The sequence below is a fragment of the Cricetulus griseus genome, chromosome 7 (genome assembly GCF_003668045.3).
Source record: "Cricetulus griseus strain 17A/GY chromosome 7, alternate assembly CriGri-PICRH-1.0, whole genome shotgun sequence".
NCBI lineage: Eukaryota > Metazoa > Chordata > Mammalia > Rodentia > Cricetidae > Cricetulus > Cricetulus griseus.
Window position 1 is genome coordinate 65,299,146 of NC_048600.1, and position 20,154 is coordinate 65,319,299.

General features: G+C 49.1%; 1 protein-coding gene across 1 annotated transcript; it reads left to right on the plus strand.

Moving 5' to 3' along the window:
* Positions 1–6,442: 6,442 nt before the first annotated feature.
* LOC100768692 (metabotropic glutamate receptor 6) lies at positions 6,443–19,481 on the plus strand. Its single transcript, XM_027427620.2, has 10 exons — positions 6,443–6,928; positions 8,783–8,999; positions 9,547–9,682; positions 11,091–11,245; positions 12,405–12,545; positions 12,633–12,833; positions 13,894–14,039; positions 14,127–14,750; positions 17,742–18,053; positions 19,284–19,481. The coding sequence occupies exons 1-10, from the start codon at positions 6,443–6,445 to the stop codon at positions 19,479–19,481; spliced, it is 2,616 nt and encodes an 871-aa protein (XP_027283421.1).
* The last annotated feature ends 673 nt before the right edge of the window (positions 19,482–20,154 follow it).

Sequence of the window (20,154 nt, forward strand, 5' to 3'; positions counted from 1 at the left end):
TGTGCCAACCTCGTATTACACTCAAAACTTTCCTCAATACAAGTCAAAGATGTAAATGTTAGGGCTAATAAACACTAAAAATAAAACATATGTGGTATCTTAGTTAGGGTTTCTATTGCTGTGATAAGACACTGACCAAAAGCAACTTGAGGAGGAAAGGGTTGGCTTCAGCTTTAAACTCTCAGGTCACATTCCATCAATGAAGGAAGTCAAAGCAGGAACTTGAGCAGGAACTGATGCAGAGGCCATGGAGGAACAGACTTACTGGCTTGATTCTTGTGGGTTGCTAGTTCAACCTGCTTTCTTCTAGACCCTAGGACCACCCGCCCAGGGGTGATATCTCCCATAGTGGACTGGGCCCTTCCACAGCAACCATTAACCAAGAAAATGTCCCACAAGCCAATCTGGTGGGGGCATTTTCTCAACTGAGTTTCCATCTTACCAGAGGACTGGGAACTTTTGTCAAATTGACAAAAAAAAAAAAAAAAACAAGAGGAAAACCTAATCAGGACAGCTATAAATCTTCATGACCTTGGAATTTTTTGTGAGATCTTAGATGTGATACCCAAATACAAACAATAAAAGAAAAATGTAGATGTAGATCAAATCTCAACAAAATTAAAATTTTATGTATTTTGAAGAAAGTAAACAGAAAACCCACATACCAGAACAAAAATCTTTGCAAGTCATATGTCTATAAGTCCAAGACTTACAACTCAACCATAAAACAGATACCCACACTTAAGAAGGGTCAAAGGGATTTGAATAATCATCTCTTTAAATAATATATACAAATAGGCAAATACACATGAAAGATGCTCAACACCATTGGGAAAAAGCAAATGGAAACCGTGAACTTTAACTCCACATACACAGGAAAGTGACCATTTGAAAACTGAAGATGACAAGTACTGGAGCCCAATGTCCACACTAGAGGGGCCATAGACACAGTTTCTGTGAAGAATGGAGATTGTGCAGGCAGGTCAGCTTTCTCTCTGTTGGTTCTGCCCACATTCAAAGCAGTGTCTTTGGACTTAGCTGCTGTCACACATGGCAGTCCTTCTGGAAGACTCTTCACGGGCACAACAGCTGTGCACGTCACTGATCTTCTAAGTATCTCTCCATCAGCTCAAGTTGCCCATCAAGATTCAGTAACTCCAGCTCCCATCTGATAGAGTTGTTGGGCTATGAGAAGAGGACATAAGAGATGGCTGAACATGTATACAACAATGGGCCACCAAAAGGCCATCATCTACAAGCCTGGGACAGCTCTCATAGGACCTGGCCCATGTGCCACCTTAGTTTCAGACGTCTAGCCTTCAGGACTGTGAAAAAACAAATTTCTCTTGTTGGCCTATCAGTCTGTGCCATTTTGTAAGGCAGCCCAGTCATCTAAGGCACAAGTCACCCATCGAGAATATCAAGACATCTTTGGGCAGACCTTCAACATTTCATCCATGGTTTGTAAAACTCTTTTCTTTGGTGAATCCAAGCAGTTTGCTTGAACCTGTCAGAGGGCCTGTGGCCTGTGATTGGGTTGTCACCACCAGGCATTGTCCCTTGCTGGAGTCCAACTGGGAAGTCACTGTTTTACCAGGTTAAAGTAGAAGATGAAGCTGGGGGCTAAACATGTTATTTCATGCATAGTCTCTTTTTAAATATAGCCCCAGCTTGTATTTTTCTCATCAACACATTAGATTTTTATTATATAGAACATTTTCTCCCTTGGGGAAATGGATGGGAGCTGGGGGAAATGAAGTGATGGCAGTCAGAGCATACACGGACTTGGTAAAATAAGAGGAATTGTCATCACACACATCCTTGATCAATTGCACAGAATAACGAAAGTTGCTGTGTACCAAGTACTGAAAATTCAAAAGTTTGCTAAGACAGTGGATTTAAAATGTTTTGACCGCCCAAAAAGTTAAATGTTTGAGGTAACAACCTGCTAGTTATTGTGGCAGTCATTCCACAATGCTTCATTTCTTAAAATTATTAGAAAATATTAGTAAGTGGGACCCATGACATTTTGTACACATGTGCTGCATATATTAATCTACCTTGCCCATTCATCTCCAACCCTACTGGCTCTTTTCTATTCCAGGCTGACTGTTTTCCATATATGAGAGAATCATGCAATGTGTGTCTCCACTTGGCTTATTTCAATTTATATGATGTCCTCTGGTTTCAGACATTTTGCTACAAATGACAGTTCATTCTGCTTTGTGGTTAACTAGTACTTGTGGTTGGCTAGTGTTGTGTGTACCCTACATTTAAAATCTCCTTTTATATGATGCTTCACTCTTGGTAAGCTATTTTCCCTGGTTGCCACCAGGCTACCCTGTGGTGGCAGCACTGAGTGGTGCTCATAGCTGACGAGCCTGTCTTGGACTGGTGTCTTCTGAGCTGTGATCGGGACCAATCCAACAGCCCCAGGTCTGTTCCTGAGTGGAGGAGTGTGGATGAAGGAAGGCTAGCTATCGGCATTAAAGGCAAGATGAAGACATGAGATAATATCAGGAGAGCAGAATCAGTTAATACTGAACATACCCAGTTTATTCATGCATCAATCTTAAATAACCAATCAAATGTGGGGACAATGGCAGAAGACTTCTATTATCATGTGTAAAGGACAAAGAGCAATTACTCCCCTTAATCCTAAAGATACTCCATAACTGCATGTACTTCTCAGCCATCAGGCACCCCATAGCTGCATGTATCACCTAGCCTTCAGGATGAGTGTAAACTCACCCGGGCCCAAGTCTACTGTTATTTAGATAGGAGCCATTCACCACCTAGGCCAGGGCATCCTGTAGCCATTAAGCTAATATCTTAAAGACAATAGGAGTGACTTGAGCTATCTGAACTTGTGGCAGGATGAAATAGATTTCCAATATACAGGCCCCAACACAAAGTCCAGTCTTTGCACAGGGGATTCATGTGGCATTTGTCCTGAAGGGCATTTTCAGTAGTGCAAAGCTGGATGAAAGAAGCTTGCAGAGGGGAGGTGACAATGAGTGTTGATGATGGATTATTCTAAACAACACACCCTGCTGCCACAGAGGGGTCTACTATTGCCTTGGAATTGGCAGAGGAGCCTAGTGAAAGGACAAGCTGACAGAGCAGCAGTGGGATGAGGGATGTGGTGATTTGTCCTCCTTGTCTTCTTAATAGACTTGAAGTCACCTGGGAGACACATCTCTGACTCTAACTATGAGGGGTTTTCCAGTTAAGCTGAGGAGAGAAGATGCACACTGAATGTGCATGGCACTATAACTGAATACAACTTTTCTTCCTGACTATGGAAGCAATGTGATCAGATCAGCCACCTCTCACTCCTTCTGGCACACCTTCCTGCCGTGATGGAACTGTGTTCCCTCAAACTGTGAGACAGAATAAATAACCCTTTTCTTTTATGTCTTGCTTTTGTCAGTTATCTTGTCATAGCAATGACAAACATGACCAGTGTGGGATTGTTTAGTTACACATGCTCCACACTGATCCATGCAGGACAGTGAGGCTTAGATGGGCATCCTCAGATGGGCAGACGTGTCAGGGACTGGTGTTTGTGGGGCTGTGGTCAAGACCAGCCAAGCAACCCAGGTTCGTTCCTGAATGGGGGGAGTGTGGATGAGGGAAAGGCTAACTAAGAAAGTTAAGAGTCAGAGACACAGAATAGCTATCAGGAGGGCAATTACAGTCCATACTGAATGCCCTCAATTTATTCATCCACCATCTTAAGTAATCAACCAAAGGTAGGGGACAATGGCAGAAGACTTCTATTATCATGTATAAGGGGCAAATAGCAACTACTTCCCTAATCCTAAAGACACTCTGTAGCTTCACATATCATCTAGCTTTCAGGGTGAGAGTAAACCCGCCTCAGCCCAAGTCTATTGTTATTTAGATAGCAGCCATTCACCACCAGGGCATCCTGTAGCCATTAAGCTAATGTCTTAAGGACAATAGGATAGAGTTGGACGGAATGGATTTCCATATACGGGTCCTGACACAGATGCCATGCTTTTCAGCATCCTTGTGCTAGAGACAGTGATGGATGCACCAATTCTCCTGCCTACATGTTCCCTAAAAGTAAGAAGGTGGACAATTCACAGTCCTCCTTGTTCAGAGATCAGAAGCTTTGACACCACCCATTCATTGAACTCTCTCTCTCTCTCTCTCTCTCTCTCTCTCTCTCTCTCACACACACACACACACACACACACACACACACACACACACTCTGCTTGGATAGGCTTTTGTAGTATCACCCACTCTGGCTAGCCCCAGTAAGCTGGCTTCCACCACAGAAGAGAGTGAACCACTTGATGTGGTAAGAGAATACAGAGAATGGTGGCATCTTTCTGCTGCTTGCGCTCTCCACCAGCTATGCCCAGACCTCTGCTGCCATTCTAATCTGCCCTAATGGAGCGCAAGCTGGCTCAGGCCCCACTTTGATGGGCCCACTAATCCCCAGAGGCTGGGGCTCAGCATCTGTCTCCAAGATGCCTTTGCTGTCCAGCTTCAGAGAGCTCAACCCTGTCCTCTGTTGGTAAGGATGGGAAGGCATCTTTGAACAAAACTGCCTCACTGTGGTCCAACCAGGAGATGAGACAAGCAGCTTCACAGTGTGAGTCAGATGCAGAGGGCTGGGCGGCTTTTAGGAATGACCTGGGGAACAGCTCAGGGCTCCTGACCCAGATGGGAGCCACAGGGCCAACCAGCCCTGCCCTTTCTCCCTCCAACATCAGTATGTGAGCTGGTGGTTTCACACCACTCTGAATGCAAATTTAGTTGCTAACATAAGCTAACTGCATGGCCTTGGGCTGTCAGTCACTCCCCAAGGTATCTATTTTCCAGTCTGCAGGATGGGAGAGACTCTGCAGAGCTTCTGTAGTTTGGTCTTGTTGAAGCTCAGCATTGTTCCCTTCTCCCCCAGCCCCTCACCAAGCCTTATCTTGCACCTGTCCTTCAGATTCACTGGGCTGGCACACTCTGACTCATTCAGCCTCTGCTCCTGTCATCTGTCACTTCCAGCTTTGTCATAAGATTGCCAGGAGAAAGCTGGGGAGATTCTTAGGCAAGTGAATTCAAAAGGATTACTGGGGCTCTGGTGAAAGTGCTTGCTGCTAAGCCTCACAATCTGGGTACAATTCCCAGGACCCACATGGTGGAAAGAGAGAAGCAACCCCTGTACACATACATATGTGTGTGCATATGCAAGCGGACACACACAAATAAATACATAGAAAAATATTAGTTTAAAAGGGGAAAGATTCTAGTGGTCAGAACAGAGAAGGAGAAAGACAAAAAGAGGAAAACACAAGGAGACTCCTAGGATGTAGGGGTGGTAGGGAGACAGTAGAATAAGAGATGTTTGGAGAACAGCTAGCTAGGTAGAGAAATCAAGAACACAGAGAGACAGAGAAAAGGGCAGTGTGAGGGTGTCTGCAAGCTCTTGTCAGGAGAGGGTGTTCTAGAGACACCTGTGTACTCTTTCTTCCGCTACCAGGCCCAGAAGAATTAAAATTCCCCAGGAGTCTCTTGCTGGGAAAAGCCAAAGACTGAAGCTTGGTGCAGCTTGCCTCCCAGAAAGAGAGGTCGCAGTGCAGTTTCACAACTTGGGGGACCACCTTTCAGGAAAGACTGGACCCCAGTGACCAGAGCCACTTCGCTGTGTGTGTCTCTTTTTAAACCCAAGCTTCTGAAGATCAACTCAGCAAGAGGGCATGTCGCTGAACCTCTTTGTTCCTCTTCTCGTTGTGGCCAAGACACATTATACAAATCTCTTTTCTCTGATTTTCACTATTACTTGTCTTTTTAATTGGCATATTGAGGATGAGTGGCCAAGCTTATTGATGTTGCCAGGATCCAGGCTTGTACCCCGAAACTCAGATAACCAATCTGGTTCAGACACAATCTAAAGACAGTCTGGGGCGGGGGAGGGGGGCAGACCCAGGGAGCTAGAGAGGGAGAGAGGGAAGAGAGCCCTTCCTCCTCTCTGGAGGGGATCTCTGCCCTCCTCCTCACCCCTCCCCAGAATCCTTAAATCCTCTAGGCTGGAGCCCTGGTTTTATAGCAGTCGCAGACTCGTCCTACTGGCCAGAGGTTGCCTCAGGTGAGCACCACTGGGGAGGAAGCCCTGGGGTGGGTCCAGAGGAAGAGGTGCCCGGAACTGTGGGGAGAGGGGACAGGGCGGGAGCGGTCATGAAGACCCTCGGGAAGGACTCGAGCGACAATTTCAGGGAGGCTGAGAGCAGCGCTGTGGAGGTCTAGGAGAACCAGCAGAGTTACCTGACCTCGAGTCAATGAGTCACCAACTTTTCCTTCGCGCCCGGTGTCTGGCCAGATTCCCGAGGTAGCAGCTGAGCACAGGGTGGCAACTGAGCCGGCCGGCGCTCAGGACGTCCCGGTATCTTCCGTTACCGCATCCTGCGAGCAGATGGCGCGGCTCCTGGTGCTGCTGCTGTCACTGGCCTTGTGGCTGTCGCAGGCAGACGTGGCGCGCTGTGCGGGCTCCGTGCGCCTGGCGGGTGGCCTGACGCTGGGAGGTCTGTTCCCGGTGCACGCGCGGGGAGCTGCAGGGCGCGCGTGCGGAGCGCTGAAGAAGGAGCAGGGCGTGCACCGGCTGGAGGCAATGCTCTACGCGCTGGATCGTGTCAACGCCGACCCGGAGCTGCTGCCCGGCGTGCGTCTGGGCGCGCGGCTGCTCGACACTTGCTCCCGGGACACCTACGCGTTGGAGCAAGCGCTGAGCTTCGTGCAGGCGCTCATCCGAGGCCGCGGCGACGGCGACGAGGCCAGCGTGCTCTGCCCCGGGGGGGTCCCCCCGCTGCGCGCCGCACCCCCAGAGCGCGTAGTGGCTGTGGTGGGCGCCTCGGCTAGCTCCGTGTCCATCATGGTCGCCAATGTCCTGCGCCTGTTTGCGGTGAGAGCCCGCTTCTGCCACCGGTACTCACAGGTGGCTGATGCCTTAATTCCCTTCTGAAAGAGTCTGTTTAGAGAGCCCCAGCTCATCCAGATTAAAAAGCTGCGGTCCACTGGGGAGGCAAAAGCAGGTGGATCTCTGTGAGTTCGAGGCCAGCCTGGTCTCCAGAGCGAGTGCCAGGATAGGCTCCAAAGGTACACAGAGAAACCCTATCTTGAAAAACCAAAAAAACCAACCAAACAACAACAACAAAAACCTGCGGTCCACTGGGGTAGATCAACTTTCCAGGTTGCCTTGTCTGTCAGCTTTGCCACCTAGCTGGCCTAAGCTAGCATCTTTCAGTGTCCCTTCCCCTAGCAGTCTGTGACCCTAACCAGACTAAGAGCAGATTGGACCTCAGTCCCCACTTGCCCACTCATTCAGGCTCTGCTGACACCCTGCACAACCTCGCAAGGTGCTCCTGCCCTGAGCACACCCCAAGAGTTCATAGGAACTAGGCCCTTCCTCAGAACTCTTGCAAGCGGCCCTGAGCTACCCTAGTGGGTAAAGAGAGAAGTAAAGTGCCATTGCTCTTCCCTCCCTCCCTCCCTCCCTCCCTCCCTCCCTCCCTCCCTCTTTCTCTTTCTTTCTTTCTTTCTTTCTTTCTTTCTTTCTTTCTTTCTTTCTTTCTTTCTTTCTTTCTTTCTTCTCTTGATCACCATTTAAATTCCGTTTCAAAATGCCTGCCTTTAATCCCTTCTGCTGCAGGGGTATTAAAAACTGATTTCCCTACCCTTGCGCTACTGCTAGGGTCAGCATCTTCTTCGTCGTTAGGGGGCACTGTGTTCTTTGCAGTCTGAGGTGCAGCGATTGGGGGCTATAGGACCCAGGAAGGGGGGGAGGGGCGGCTCCGGCATTAGACTTTGGGGTTTTCTATAATAGTCATCCTGGCAGTTGTGGATAGGGTTTACTGCACCCGAAGAGGGCTTCAGTTCTACTGCAGTGAGTAGGCCTTTCTTGGTTCTCTTTTCTCTGGTTTTTGCTTTGTTTATCTTCTGCTCCCTGACCCTCGCCCCTCCTTCTTCTCTTCCTCCCACCTTCCTTCTTTCCTTCTCTCTTGCCCACTCCCCTTTCCTGTACTGCTACCACACCCCCTGCAAACAGCCCTAGAATAGCCCCAGTCGCCTCTCCCAAGTCTCCCTGACAGACCTTGGTCTGTCTGCTGGTCCCTCCTTATCTCCCTCAGGGTTTTATCTGCTTCCCTCCCAAGCCTCTCAGCCTCCTTTTCTTATTTTCTCAGTTCTGTGCCCCATCTTTTTTTGCACCCGCGTCCACTTTCCTGTAACATGGTTCAGCCCATAATCCCTGCTACTAATCTCTCTAATGATATAGATCAAACCTAGTTTCAAACAAGCCTTTCCACTAGACTGTCCAGCCCCACATTCCCCGCCTCTTCAGCTCTGGTTAGCTCTGATCCTAGCAGGGGGCTTCCACTGAAAAAGACTGCCCCTCCCTCTGGGAAACAGGGCAACAGAACACCCTTTCTAGACCAGGACACACTTTCCCTAAACTCCAGTATCCTTGTTTGGCTTATAGCCTATGCAATTGGCAACCCTGCTCTAAGCCCTGCTAACCTTTCAGTCATCAGATCCATCCATAGACGGCCCACTAGCCCCATATTTCTAGCATGTGTGTGTGTGGCCCCTCCAGCTGGCCTCCAACTACCTCCCTCTGCCTCATCTAAGCCCCAGATCTCTACTGTCCCCCAGAGCTATTTCCAACTTGTCTGTGGCCTATCTATATCCTGAGTCCCCATTGACACCTGGTCTAAGGAGCCTTCAGCCACAGCCCAATTGTCTGTTCTTCCTGCTTCAGATACCCCAGATCAGCTATGCCTCTACAGCCCCAGAGCTCAGTGACTCCACACGCTATGACTTCTTCTCTCGAGTGGTGCCCCCTGACTCCTACCAGGCTCAGGCTATGGTAGACATTGTGCGGGCACTGGGATGGAACTATGTGTCTACACTGGCCTCTGAAGGCAACTATGGCGAGAGTGGGGTTGAGGCCTTTGTGCAGATCTCCCGGGAAGCTGGTGAGTAGAGAGTTGGGATGGAAGTCCCAGGCAACACTCAGTTAATGAAGGGAGAGCCAGGAACCACTAGATGGAACACAGACTGGGGTGAGGTGAGGGTGGGGTGGTCTTTGTGGCAAGCCAGAATGGTACTCTAGATGGGTGAGGTCCCTTTAAGGCAGTGGTTCTCAACCTTTCTAATGTTTCGAACCTTTAATATAGTTCCTTATGTTGTGGTGATCCCCAACCATAAAAATATTTTAATTTTTACTTCATAACTGTATTTTTGCTAGTTATGAGTTATAATGTAGATATCTGTGTTTTCTGATGGCCTTAGGTGAACCCGTGAAAGGGAAGTTCAACCCCCACCCCCCAAGGATTGAGACCCCCCACATGTTGAGAACCACTGCTTTAAGGGACTCAGGTCATGCTTAGGTAGGGTCCAGGCAAGATCTCCACCCTCCAAACTCCTTATTTAGGTCCTCCACAGTCACAGAAGTGGCAGCCAGTTGGGTATGGCGTGAGGGTAGGTGAAACAAGAGTTCTCTTTGGTATCCCCGACATCCAGGAGGTGTCTGTATTGCCCAATCAATAAAGATTCCAAGGGAGCCAAAGCCAGGAGAATTCCACAAAGTGATCCGGAGACTCATGGAAACACCTAACGCTCGGGGCATCATCATTTTTGCCAACGAGGACGACATCAGGTGGGGCTGGTGGCACACTGAGTCACCACACCCTTTGAGATCTTCTCCTTCTCACTCTCAGCCATGAGCAACTCCCTTCCTCTCTCCAGGCTCTTCCTGTTGCCACCTGGAGTCTTGGGTTCAGGGTATGCATCCGTCCTGAGTGGCTGAAGATGCCACAGGGAAACGTGGCTATTTTTATTGTTCACTGTGGGAGAGGGAACGGGTGGGCAGACCCAAGAGCAGAAAATGTACCATGAAGGGCACACTCCCAGTAAACCCCGAAACCTACATTGTACAAAAGCCAGCTAAGGCTCTTTTCCAGCCCAGGAAGTTGGACATGACGCTGGTAGAGGCATTTGTGGATGGAGTGGCTTCTGCGTTTCCCCAAAGGAGCTCTCTGCACTAACCCATTGTTCTTACTATAACAAAATATCCAAGTCTGGGTAATTTATTAAGGAAAGACATATTTTTAACATACCATTTTAGAGGCAGCATGACACAAGCTCTGCTGAGGGTTCAGCTTGCATTGTGTTTTGACAAACGTCATCATGGGAGGAGGGAGCAGGAGAGAGTGCGTGGTGAAACAGAACACCAGAGAGAAGAGAGGCCCGGCTCACGCTTTTATAGCTACTCCTTTTCACATAATGACCTCACCCCTCCAGGGGACAGGAACAAAGTCTCAGTGGCTCAATAACCTTTCACTAGCCCTCCATTTTTTTTTTTTTTTTTTGAGACAGAGTCTCACTATGTATCCCTGAACTTGCTATGTACACCAGCTGGCCTTGTGAGTGCTGCTGGGATTACAGGTATTCAGTCAGGGTTGGCTTACAGGCCCGGCTTCTTAAGGTCCACATCACTGCCCAGCATTTACACTGAGGTCCAAGCTTCCACCAAATAGAATCACTCAAACAAAATCTAAACCATAGCATCATCTAAAGGCCATTGTAGAGTGGGTTAGAGTGGACAGAGGACCAGGAAGATGGCTCAGCCAGCCAAGTGCCTTCTACACATGCATGAAGACCCGAGCTCAATCCCCAGTGACATGCTGCTTGTAATCCCAGGCTGGGGAGGTAGAGGTAGGAGGATCCTTGAGGCTCCTTAGCCAGCCAGCCTACCCAAATCAGCAAGTTCTAGGCCACTAAGGAGATCTTGTCTCAGATAGATAGATAGATAGATAGATAGATAGATAGATAGATAAATGTGGGACCTGAGAAATGACACCTAAAGTTGACCTGTGGCCACCGCACACATGTACATACCATACAATCCAACAGCCCCACCCCCCCCCACACACAGGGAAGAGCCCTGATAAACAGGGACATGATGATCGATATGGAGTAGGGAGGAATACAGGATGGGAGGTGGCCGTGACCAAATTGGAGGAAGATCCTAGGTTGTAACTCACCTCTAGCTCTGTTCCTAGCAGGAGGGTCTTGGAGGCAACACGCCAGGCCAACCTGACTGGCCACTTCCTTTGGGTTGGATCAGACAGCTGGGGATCCAAGATCTCCCCCATCTTGAACCTAGAGGAGGTTGCTGTGGGGGCCATCACTATCTTGCCCAAAAGGGCTTCCATTGATGGTAAGTCCCCCACCCCACTCATCCTCCTATAGGTTTCCTCTTTGGGATGCTCGTCTCCATGTTTGTATAACTCTCTCTTCTAGGAGTCCCAGATGCTGTGGTTATATCACAGCAACCAGTGTTTGAATGAGGCATATGAGGGAAAGGGAACTCAGCACAGTGTGTAGGGCAAAGCACCCTAGTGTTTCGCTGTTGTTTTAAAATTCCATACATGTAGTTTGGGTTTTCCCAAAGGAAATTTAAATGGGAAGGTTGGAGGGAGAGAAACCAAGGATGTGGAATATATTTTCCTGATGATCAAAGCAATGAGGCAAGGCCTAGCTTGTCTGTCTCCCCATCAGCTCCCTTCCCACCTGTGAGGGTTCACTTTGTGAGGAGCTTGCCCATTTCTCTGAATACTGAACTGAAAACAGCCTTGATGACACCCTTCAGGGCCCCCAGTAGAGGAGCTCCGTCTCCCACAGGCTTCATCGTTTACACCCTTTCTTTTAGCTAGAAGGCTAAAGAAATGGTAAGTGGAGAAAGTGGGCTGGGCAGAGTTTTAGCATCAAGGCGTTTCATCAGAAGAGGTCTGGAAGTGGGTGGTGTCGGGTGTGCAGCAGTGAGCCAACACTGTTTTCAAAGCTTGGAATCTGCTTGCCTTTCTTTTCTCAAGATTTGTTTCTTTTGTGCCTATGGCCTCATCTTGGTCACAAGATAGTGAAGTTCTGTTCATTAAGTACCCATAGCAACACCGTAACGGGGACAAAAAGGGCAATGATAAATTCTTTAGGAATGCAAATTAGACCTTGGAGCTCCCATGTATCTTCACCTTTTTTTTCTTCCACTTTTATGTGTGTGTGTGGGGGGGGGTACATGATGCACATGTATGTGTGTGCATGTGAAGGCCTGAGGTTGATGTCAGGAATCATCCTCAATTATTTTCCCACCTTATTCATGAGGCAGGGTCTCTCAGTCCAACCCAGAGATCACCAATATGGCTAGTCCCACAGGTCAGCTTGCTCTGGAGACCCGCCCCCCCTACTCCTATGATCTGTCTCTACCTTTAGAATCCAGAACTTGGTCACAGGGCCACTCCTGGAAAGAAAGTAGGCCAGTGACAAAGGGACAAGAGAGAAGTGCAACTGGCTCAGAAGGTCACCTTCCTCCTACCTCTTAGGATTTGACCAATACTTCATGACTCGTTCCCTGGAGAACAACCGCAGAAACATCTGGTTTGCCGAGTTCTGGGAAGAGAATTTTAACTGCAAACTAACCAGCTCTGGTGGCCAGTCAGATGATTCCACTCGAAAATGCACAGGTGAGCACTACCCTGGATGGGGAGTATGATGGGAGAGGGTGGGAGCTCTAGAGGCCAGGCACACTTCCTGTGGACCTCCTAGGACAGGTGAGGAACGCATCGGCCAAGACTCCACCTATGAGCAGGAGGGGAAGGTGCAGTTCGTGATAGATGCTGTGTACGCCATCGCCCATGCACTTCACAGCATGCACCAAGCACTCTGCCCAGGCCACACAGGTCTGTGTCCAGCCATGGAGCCCACTGATGGCCGTACACTGCTGAACTACATTCGAGCAGTCCGCTTTAACGGTGAGTGGGTACCTGGTCCCACAGTGTGGGGAAGCCAGCTTCCATGGGTTGAGGTGCAGCAGCTGGGACAACTCAGAGTGGAAAAAGAGGCAGAATGGAAGAGAAGATACCAGGACTGAGTGTAGGCCTCTGCTTTTTTAACCCTCCGGGGGCTTCACCTTCAAATCCAATTTGCAAAATTCGATGTTGGGAAAACTGCTGTTTGACCCATCTACCAACCCCCACAGGTCACATAGAACTCCCTGTCCATGGCACACAGTTTAGAAGACCCAGGCTCTATGGTGGGCCTGGGCCCAGTACAGACCCCAGGATGAACCCTGTTATGGATACACAGCCCACTCTGGGTCACAAGCTTCCAAATGTAGCCCCAGCCAGACTCCGAGCTGCTGGGGCACAAGGCATGGGTCTGACACGTCCCCTGCACCTTCAGAACCTGCATAGAGCCCAGGCTCTAAGGATTGTTATCTGAACAGACCCAAAGGGATTCCCCATGTGCTTGTGACTTGCAGGAATTGTGTTTATATCCAAATATTATTCTGCATAAAATTGTACCCTCTCCACCAGGTGTTTGGGATGCCTGCTGTTTCGGTTTTGTGAGAGTTGTGTATATTGTGTGTTTACACTTGGGTGTTTGTCTGTGGAGGAACATCAGGTGTCCTGCTCTAGCACTCCCCCACTTTATTCCTCTGGCAGGGTCCATCACTAAAACTGGAGCTAGGCTGGGGACCAGCAAGACCCAGCAATCCTCCTGCCTCTGTCCCTGAGCACTGGGAGTGGGTGCTAAGATCGGAACTCAGGTGCTGATGCTTGAGCAGCCAAGGGCTCTTACCCACTGAGCCATCTCCAGCTCTGAGGGACATGTTTTGTCCCATGTCCTCCTCATGGCTGTGAAGCAGCATCTCCTGGTCTTAAGCTACATTCACTGCTAATGAGTGATGCTGAGCATCCTGCCAAGAGCCTGTCAAGCTCTTTCTGTATCCTGGCTGGTCCTTGAGGCTTTCCAGAAAGATGACTTTGGGGGCTGGAAAAGCAACTGGAGATGACTGGCCTCTCCCTGCAGGCAGCGCAGGAACCCCAGTGATGTTCAATGAGAATGGAGATGCCCCGGGGCGCTATGACATCTTCCAGTACCAGGCAACCAATGGCAGTGCCAGCAGTGGCGGGTACCAGGCTGTGGGCCAGTGGGCAGAGGCCCTTAGACTGGATGTAAGTGACAGGGACTAAGCTCCGGGTGGAGGTGAAGAGCTCTTAAATCCTGGCAAAGGTCAGCAGCCCGTGTTCTATCTGTTCCAGATGGAAGCCCTGCAGTGGTCAGGCGATCCCCATGAGATGCCCCCTTCTCAATGCAGCCTCCCCTGTGGGCCTGGTGAACGGAAAAAGATGGTGAAGGGTGTCCCCTGCTGTTGGCACTGTGAAGCCTGTGATGGGTACCGCTTCCAGGTGGATGAGTTCACATGTGAGGCCTGTCCAGGGGACATGAGGCCCACACCCAACCACACTGGCTGCCGCCCCACACCTGTGGTGCGCCTGACCTGGTCCTCTCCATGGGCCGCGCTGCCCCTTCTCCTGGCTGTACTGGGCATCATGGCCACCACCACCATTATAGCTACTTTCATACGTCACAATGACACTCCCATAGTCCGCGCCTCTGGCCGGGAGCTTAGCTATGTGCTGCTCACTGGCATCTTCCTAATCTACGCCATCACCTTCCTCATGGTAGCTGAGCCTTGTGCAGCTATCTGCGCTGCCCGAAGACTCTTGCTTGGCTTGGGCACCACCCTCAGCTATTCAGCCCTGCTCACCAAGACCAATCGCATCTACCGCATCTTTGAGCAAGGGAAACGCTCGGTCACACCACCACCCTTCATCAGCCCCACGTCGCAGCTAGTCATCACCTTCTGCCTCACCTCCCTACAGGTGGGTCCCCAGAGTCCTCAGTGACATGGTGAGTGCGTGGCGGGCACATAAGTTCCTCCTCCTTAGAACTCAGGGAATAAGAGTGCAGTTCAATCAGTAGAGGGCTTTCTTAGCATGCAAAAGCCCTGGATTTGATTCCCCAGCAGAGCATAAACCCAGCATGGTGACACACACATGTTATCCTAGTATTCAGGAGGTGAAGTAGGAGGATCAGGAGTTCAAAACCATCCTCATGTACTTAGCAATTTCCAGGCCAGGTGTGGTAGCACACATCTTTAAATGAAGCACTTGGGAGACAAGAGCTCTCTATGCTATACCGTGCAGAGCCTGGTCTGCATTGTGAGAACCTGCAAAAGCAAACAAAAACAAAAACAAAAAACCTTCAGAGATGTGGGCCGTATACAATCAACTTTTTCCGTTTGGGTTCCTGAGCTTAAAAATCAGAAGGACAAGCCAAGTGTGGTAGCGTACACCTTTAATTCCAGCACTTGGGAGGCAGGAGCAGGAGGATCTCTGTGAGCTCGAGGCCAGCCTGGATGACATAGTGAGACTCTGTCAAAACAACCAGCAGAACACAGCACCCTGTTTTTCCTTCAGCACAACAGCAATTTCCACTGATAAATCTGTAGAGAAAATGAGCATCCAACTATTTAGCCATGTTGTTATCTGCCAAAGTTAAATGAGCTCTCCCACAGCTTGGCTCACATGTGAAAATAGGGCAAGAATGTATCCTAGAGGCCACGGTCACTGTGGAGTGCAGCATTCATTCTGCTACAATGTGGGACAGAACTCCACAGACTGGGTGTTTTCTATGGAGAGGGAACTAAGGCTAATGGCTTGAGAAGGGGTTGTGGGGACTGGTGTGATAGCCATGCTTTCTGGGTGCTGACATAGCCTGCCCCATGTTGAGAAGGCACACTGTCTTGGGCAGAGAGTCCTTCCTCCTTCCTGGATATGTATCCCCTGTGTTCACTTTCACCTGTGGCCTTGGTTCATGCAATGGATTCTCTATGCTTAGAAGATGCTGGATGTTTCTCCAGATACCATGCCCAAACATCCTGAGAAGGTGCTCCAAGACTCATCTCACCCTTCGGATGGAGATGCTTACCAGACATTCAGCATTCCCCTAATCCCCTCAAACTCATCTGTCCTGCCTCATGAATCTGGATTCCCCACACCTTCAGCTTTTCTGTGTGTTTCTACCAATATATTAGAAATGTAGTGGCATTTCTCTTTCTTCTTTCTTTCTCTTCCTTTTTTCTTTCTTTCTTTCCTTCCTTCCTTCCTTCCCTCCTTCCTCCCTTTCTTTCTTTTTTGAGACAAGGTCTGTCTATGCATCCCTGCAGGCCTGGAATTCAGTGTAGACTAGGCTGGACTGGAACCCACAGAGCTCTACCAACTTCTGTCTCCAAAGTGCTAGGATTAAAGGCATGGCCATCACATCCAGCCCCATTGCTCCTTCAATTTGCCTATGCAAACTTGTGTAACTGGGCTCTTGGAGTCTCCTCTCTGCATTGTCAGTTTCTATCCATTGCTCATTTTCTCTTACTTTGTAAAAGCTTATTACAGTGTGGGGTGCTGATTCTGTATCAGTCATGTGGGTTGTGCCATCAGTATGAGTATGTTGTGCCTGCTAGTCATCCTGTGTGCTATCTGCCTCGGGCTCTAGTTCTTTTGAGTGACACTTCCCCTACCCTAAAAGAAGCTTCCAATGTTTCCAGCCTGAATGGGGTGGGTTTATTTCACTAGGCCCTAGTTCCTGGAACTGCTGCCACAGAAGAAAGATTTTCCTTCTTAGTGGACAAATTACTACAAGGGTACTGCCCTAGTTTCTCTTCTGTGGCTGTAAGAAACACCATGACTAAAAGTAACTTGGTAAGGAAAGAGGTTTTTTCATCTGATACTTCCAGGTCAAAGTCCACTGAGTGAAATCAAGGCAGGAACCATGGAGGAATGCTGCTTACTGGTTGGCTCCCAGGCTCACGATAAGAGTCCAGGCCCACCTGCCTAGGGATGGTACCTCTCATAGTGGGCTGGGCCCTCCCACATCTATCAGCAATCAACATAATGCCCCCACAGACATGCAGACAGGCAAATTTGATGGAGGCAACTCTTTAATTGAGACCCCTTTCTCTGAGGGCATGACACTGGATAGCTTGCTAGATTTAAACCCCACCTACCCTTCCATCTGGCCCTCTTAAATAGTGAACAGCTTGAACTAACACATGGCTCATCCCCGTCAGGACCTCACTGTTTTGCAGACATCTCGATTCTCATTCCGCAGTTTCCTTTGGCTTAGGGTCTGTCTATTGTCACTAGGAAGCAGATGAAACTCCATCTTCTTCCTGTTAGGGCTTGGGCATTAACCTCTGGCCTATGATGAGGCCACATTTTGCTTTGCTGCATATTTACCCATAATCTTATGGCATTCTGTTCATAGTTCTCTAGCTTTGGAAAGGGAAGGGGGGTCCCTGGAAACCAGCTTTGCCATGTTGCTAGTTGTGTGCAAGCTGACACTATCACACCTGTGGAGTAGCATGGGTGTGAGGACAGAACATGGGTTGGGGGACTGGTTCTCATTGGTGGCACCTGCATTAGCTGTTGTTCCGACTTGGCATCATGTCCTCATAACAGATTATGTGGGGTTCCAGTCTGCATATGGAGAAACTGAGGAGGAGGTTCTAGAACATTGAAGGTGCTCAGGTGCATGGCATTGCTGTTAAAGTCCAGTGTGGGGTGGTCCTGGGTAGCTGCTTACCCACCCATCCCTGATGTGCTTCACATGTGCCTCAAGCACAACTGTCCTTCCCATCCACCCCATCATAAGTAAGAACACACCCCTGGGTGATCCCTCTTTGTAGTGAATCAAGACTGAACATCCAACTCAACAGACCAAGAACATCCCAGAGAATCTGACCTGCCAGAGACCTAGGTGAGGGGCTGGAATAGACTCATCACTAGAAGTCCCTGACACTGTGTTGGTTCCTACAGGTAGTGGGAGTGATAGCGTGGCTGGGGGCCCAGCCTCCACACAGTGTGATTGACTATGAGGAGCAGAGGACCGTGGACCCGGAGCAGGCCAGGGGTGTACTCAAGTGTGACATGTCTGATCTGTCCCTCATTGGTTGCCTGGGCTACAGTCTCCTGCTCATGGTCACCTGTACAGTGTATGCCATCAAGGCCCGAGGTGTGCCTGAGACCTTCAATGAGGCCAAGCCCATCGGCTTTACCATGTACACCACCTGTATTATCTGGCTGGCTTTTGTTCCCATCTTCTTCGGCACTGCCCAGTCAGCTGAGAAGGTAACCGGGTCTCCCAGAAGACTTTTTCTGCCCACCCACCCCTTACCCCCTATTGAAGGGCTGGTTGTCCAGGAGCTGGACCGCCCATTCTGATGCCTCATTTGAATGACTGTGGGTTGACCGAACTCATTTGTCTTTCTTATAGCCCTGAGCCAGTTCATTCAGTCATTCTTCTCTCCATTAACTCACCCATTCTCCTAACACTCTGCCTAATGTCTTAGCTCCCACTCTTCCTTTTTTCTTTTCATTTAATTTCTTCCTATAGTTTATGCCGCTTACCTCGTTAATCTACTGGTCAATTGCTTGACTCTTTCTCTAATCACATATTCATGACTAGAGAACATTTGTTCCTTCACCTGGGCCATTGTTTTGTGCTATCTACTCCTTTGTGAAAGCCTTGTCTATCCCCTCATTGCTATATTTGAAAACATGTTCATTCATTTACTCACTAATAAATTCTGGCTCTTCAGGAAAGGGAACCTTTCCCCCAAAACCCTCTCTTTTTTTGTAGTTTGAAAAATTATTCTTATTTGCATATGCATGCTTGTTTGTATGTATATCATATGCATGCAGGTGCATGCTAACCTTTCCTTTGCTCCCATTCTGGCCTTGGAGGCCAGAAAAGGGGATAGGGTCCCCTATGGGTTATGAGTGGTTTTAAGTTGCTTAGTGTTGGGCTGAACCCATATACTCCACAAGAACAGAAAGTACTCTAAACCACTAAGTCATCTCTCCAGCCCCTCTTCCTTTTTAAAAGGAATTCTTAAATGTTTAAAATGTTTATGATCTCTCTCTCTCTCTCTCTCTCTCTCTCTCTCTCTCTCTCTCTCTGTGTGTGTGTGTGTGTGTGTGTGTGTGTGTGTGTGTGTGTTGTGTGTGCAAGCACACATGCATGTACCATAGTACAAATTGTGTAGATTGCAGGACAGCTTTTGGGAGTCACTTTTCTTCTATTCAACTCGGGTTTGCAGGCTTGATGGCAAGTGCCTTTGCTACTGAGCCTCCTCTCGAGTCAACTCTCTTCTTAATAGCCCACTCAGTTTGCGTCACTCTACCCATCTTCCTGCCTACACCAGATCCATGTTGTGCCTGGCCTTCCTCCTGCTAACCTTTCCTTTGCTCCCATTCCTGCTCACCTGACTGAAGTAACTCACCTCCAGTCTATAGGTGGTGCGGTTGAGAGAAAGCATGGCTAAGTCCAGTCTTGTTCTTTCCTCCATGCCTACCTAGATCTATATCCAAACGACCACACTGACTGTGTCCCTGAGCCTGAGTGCATCGGTGTCCCTCGGCATGCTCTATGTGCCCAAAACCTACGTCATCCTGTTCCATCCGGAGCAGAATGTGCAGAAGCGGAAGCGCAGCCTCAAGACGACCTCGACCGTGGCGGCCCCGCCCAAGAGCGAGAACACAGAGGATGCCAAGTAGCAGAACGGAGTATGGGTGCCATGGGTTGCTCACTGTCTTTTCTTTGCTTCTCCTGGCTTCCCAGTAGAAGCTGCGAAGGGTCCGCAGTGACCACCAGAGGCTGGGAATGTGTGAAGACCACGTAAAGCATGGCTGGGCATACCTTCAGAAAGAGCTAGACCCTGAGCCATGCTGGACTTCCACTTTCCTGGGCATGTTGACCTCATCATTCTGTCCTTCCTACCCACAATAGAAAATATTCACTTCCAGGTTTCTTTAAGACAGAGACTAAACTGATGCCTTCTGAACAGGCATTTGATGACCATGGTGAAGCCAGGGCTTGCCAGGTCAGGGCGAGATTTATCTTGATCCAACAACATAACCTTGGGGCTGGCCAGGGTGTCAGAATGTGAAAACCACAACATGAAATCCAGGGTTAGAGCTGAGGTGGTACAACCGCCACCACAAAAGGAAGCCTGGGGGTCTGTATTCAGGGAGTTATCATTTTCCTGGCTCAGAGGGGCAGAGCCTATATGAGAGTCCTGGGAGCCAGGGTGGGCCTGTAGCATAGAGAGAGGTGAACAGGGAACTAGAGCAGGCTTCTGTGGGGTCGTTTCCCTCTCGGTCTTCTCCACAGGGTCATCCACAAAGTTTGGCAGTGTTCCTTTGCTGTGTGTTTTCCCATAAACTGCTC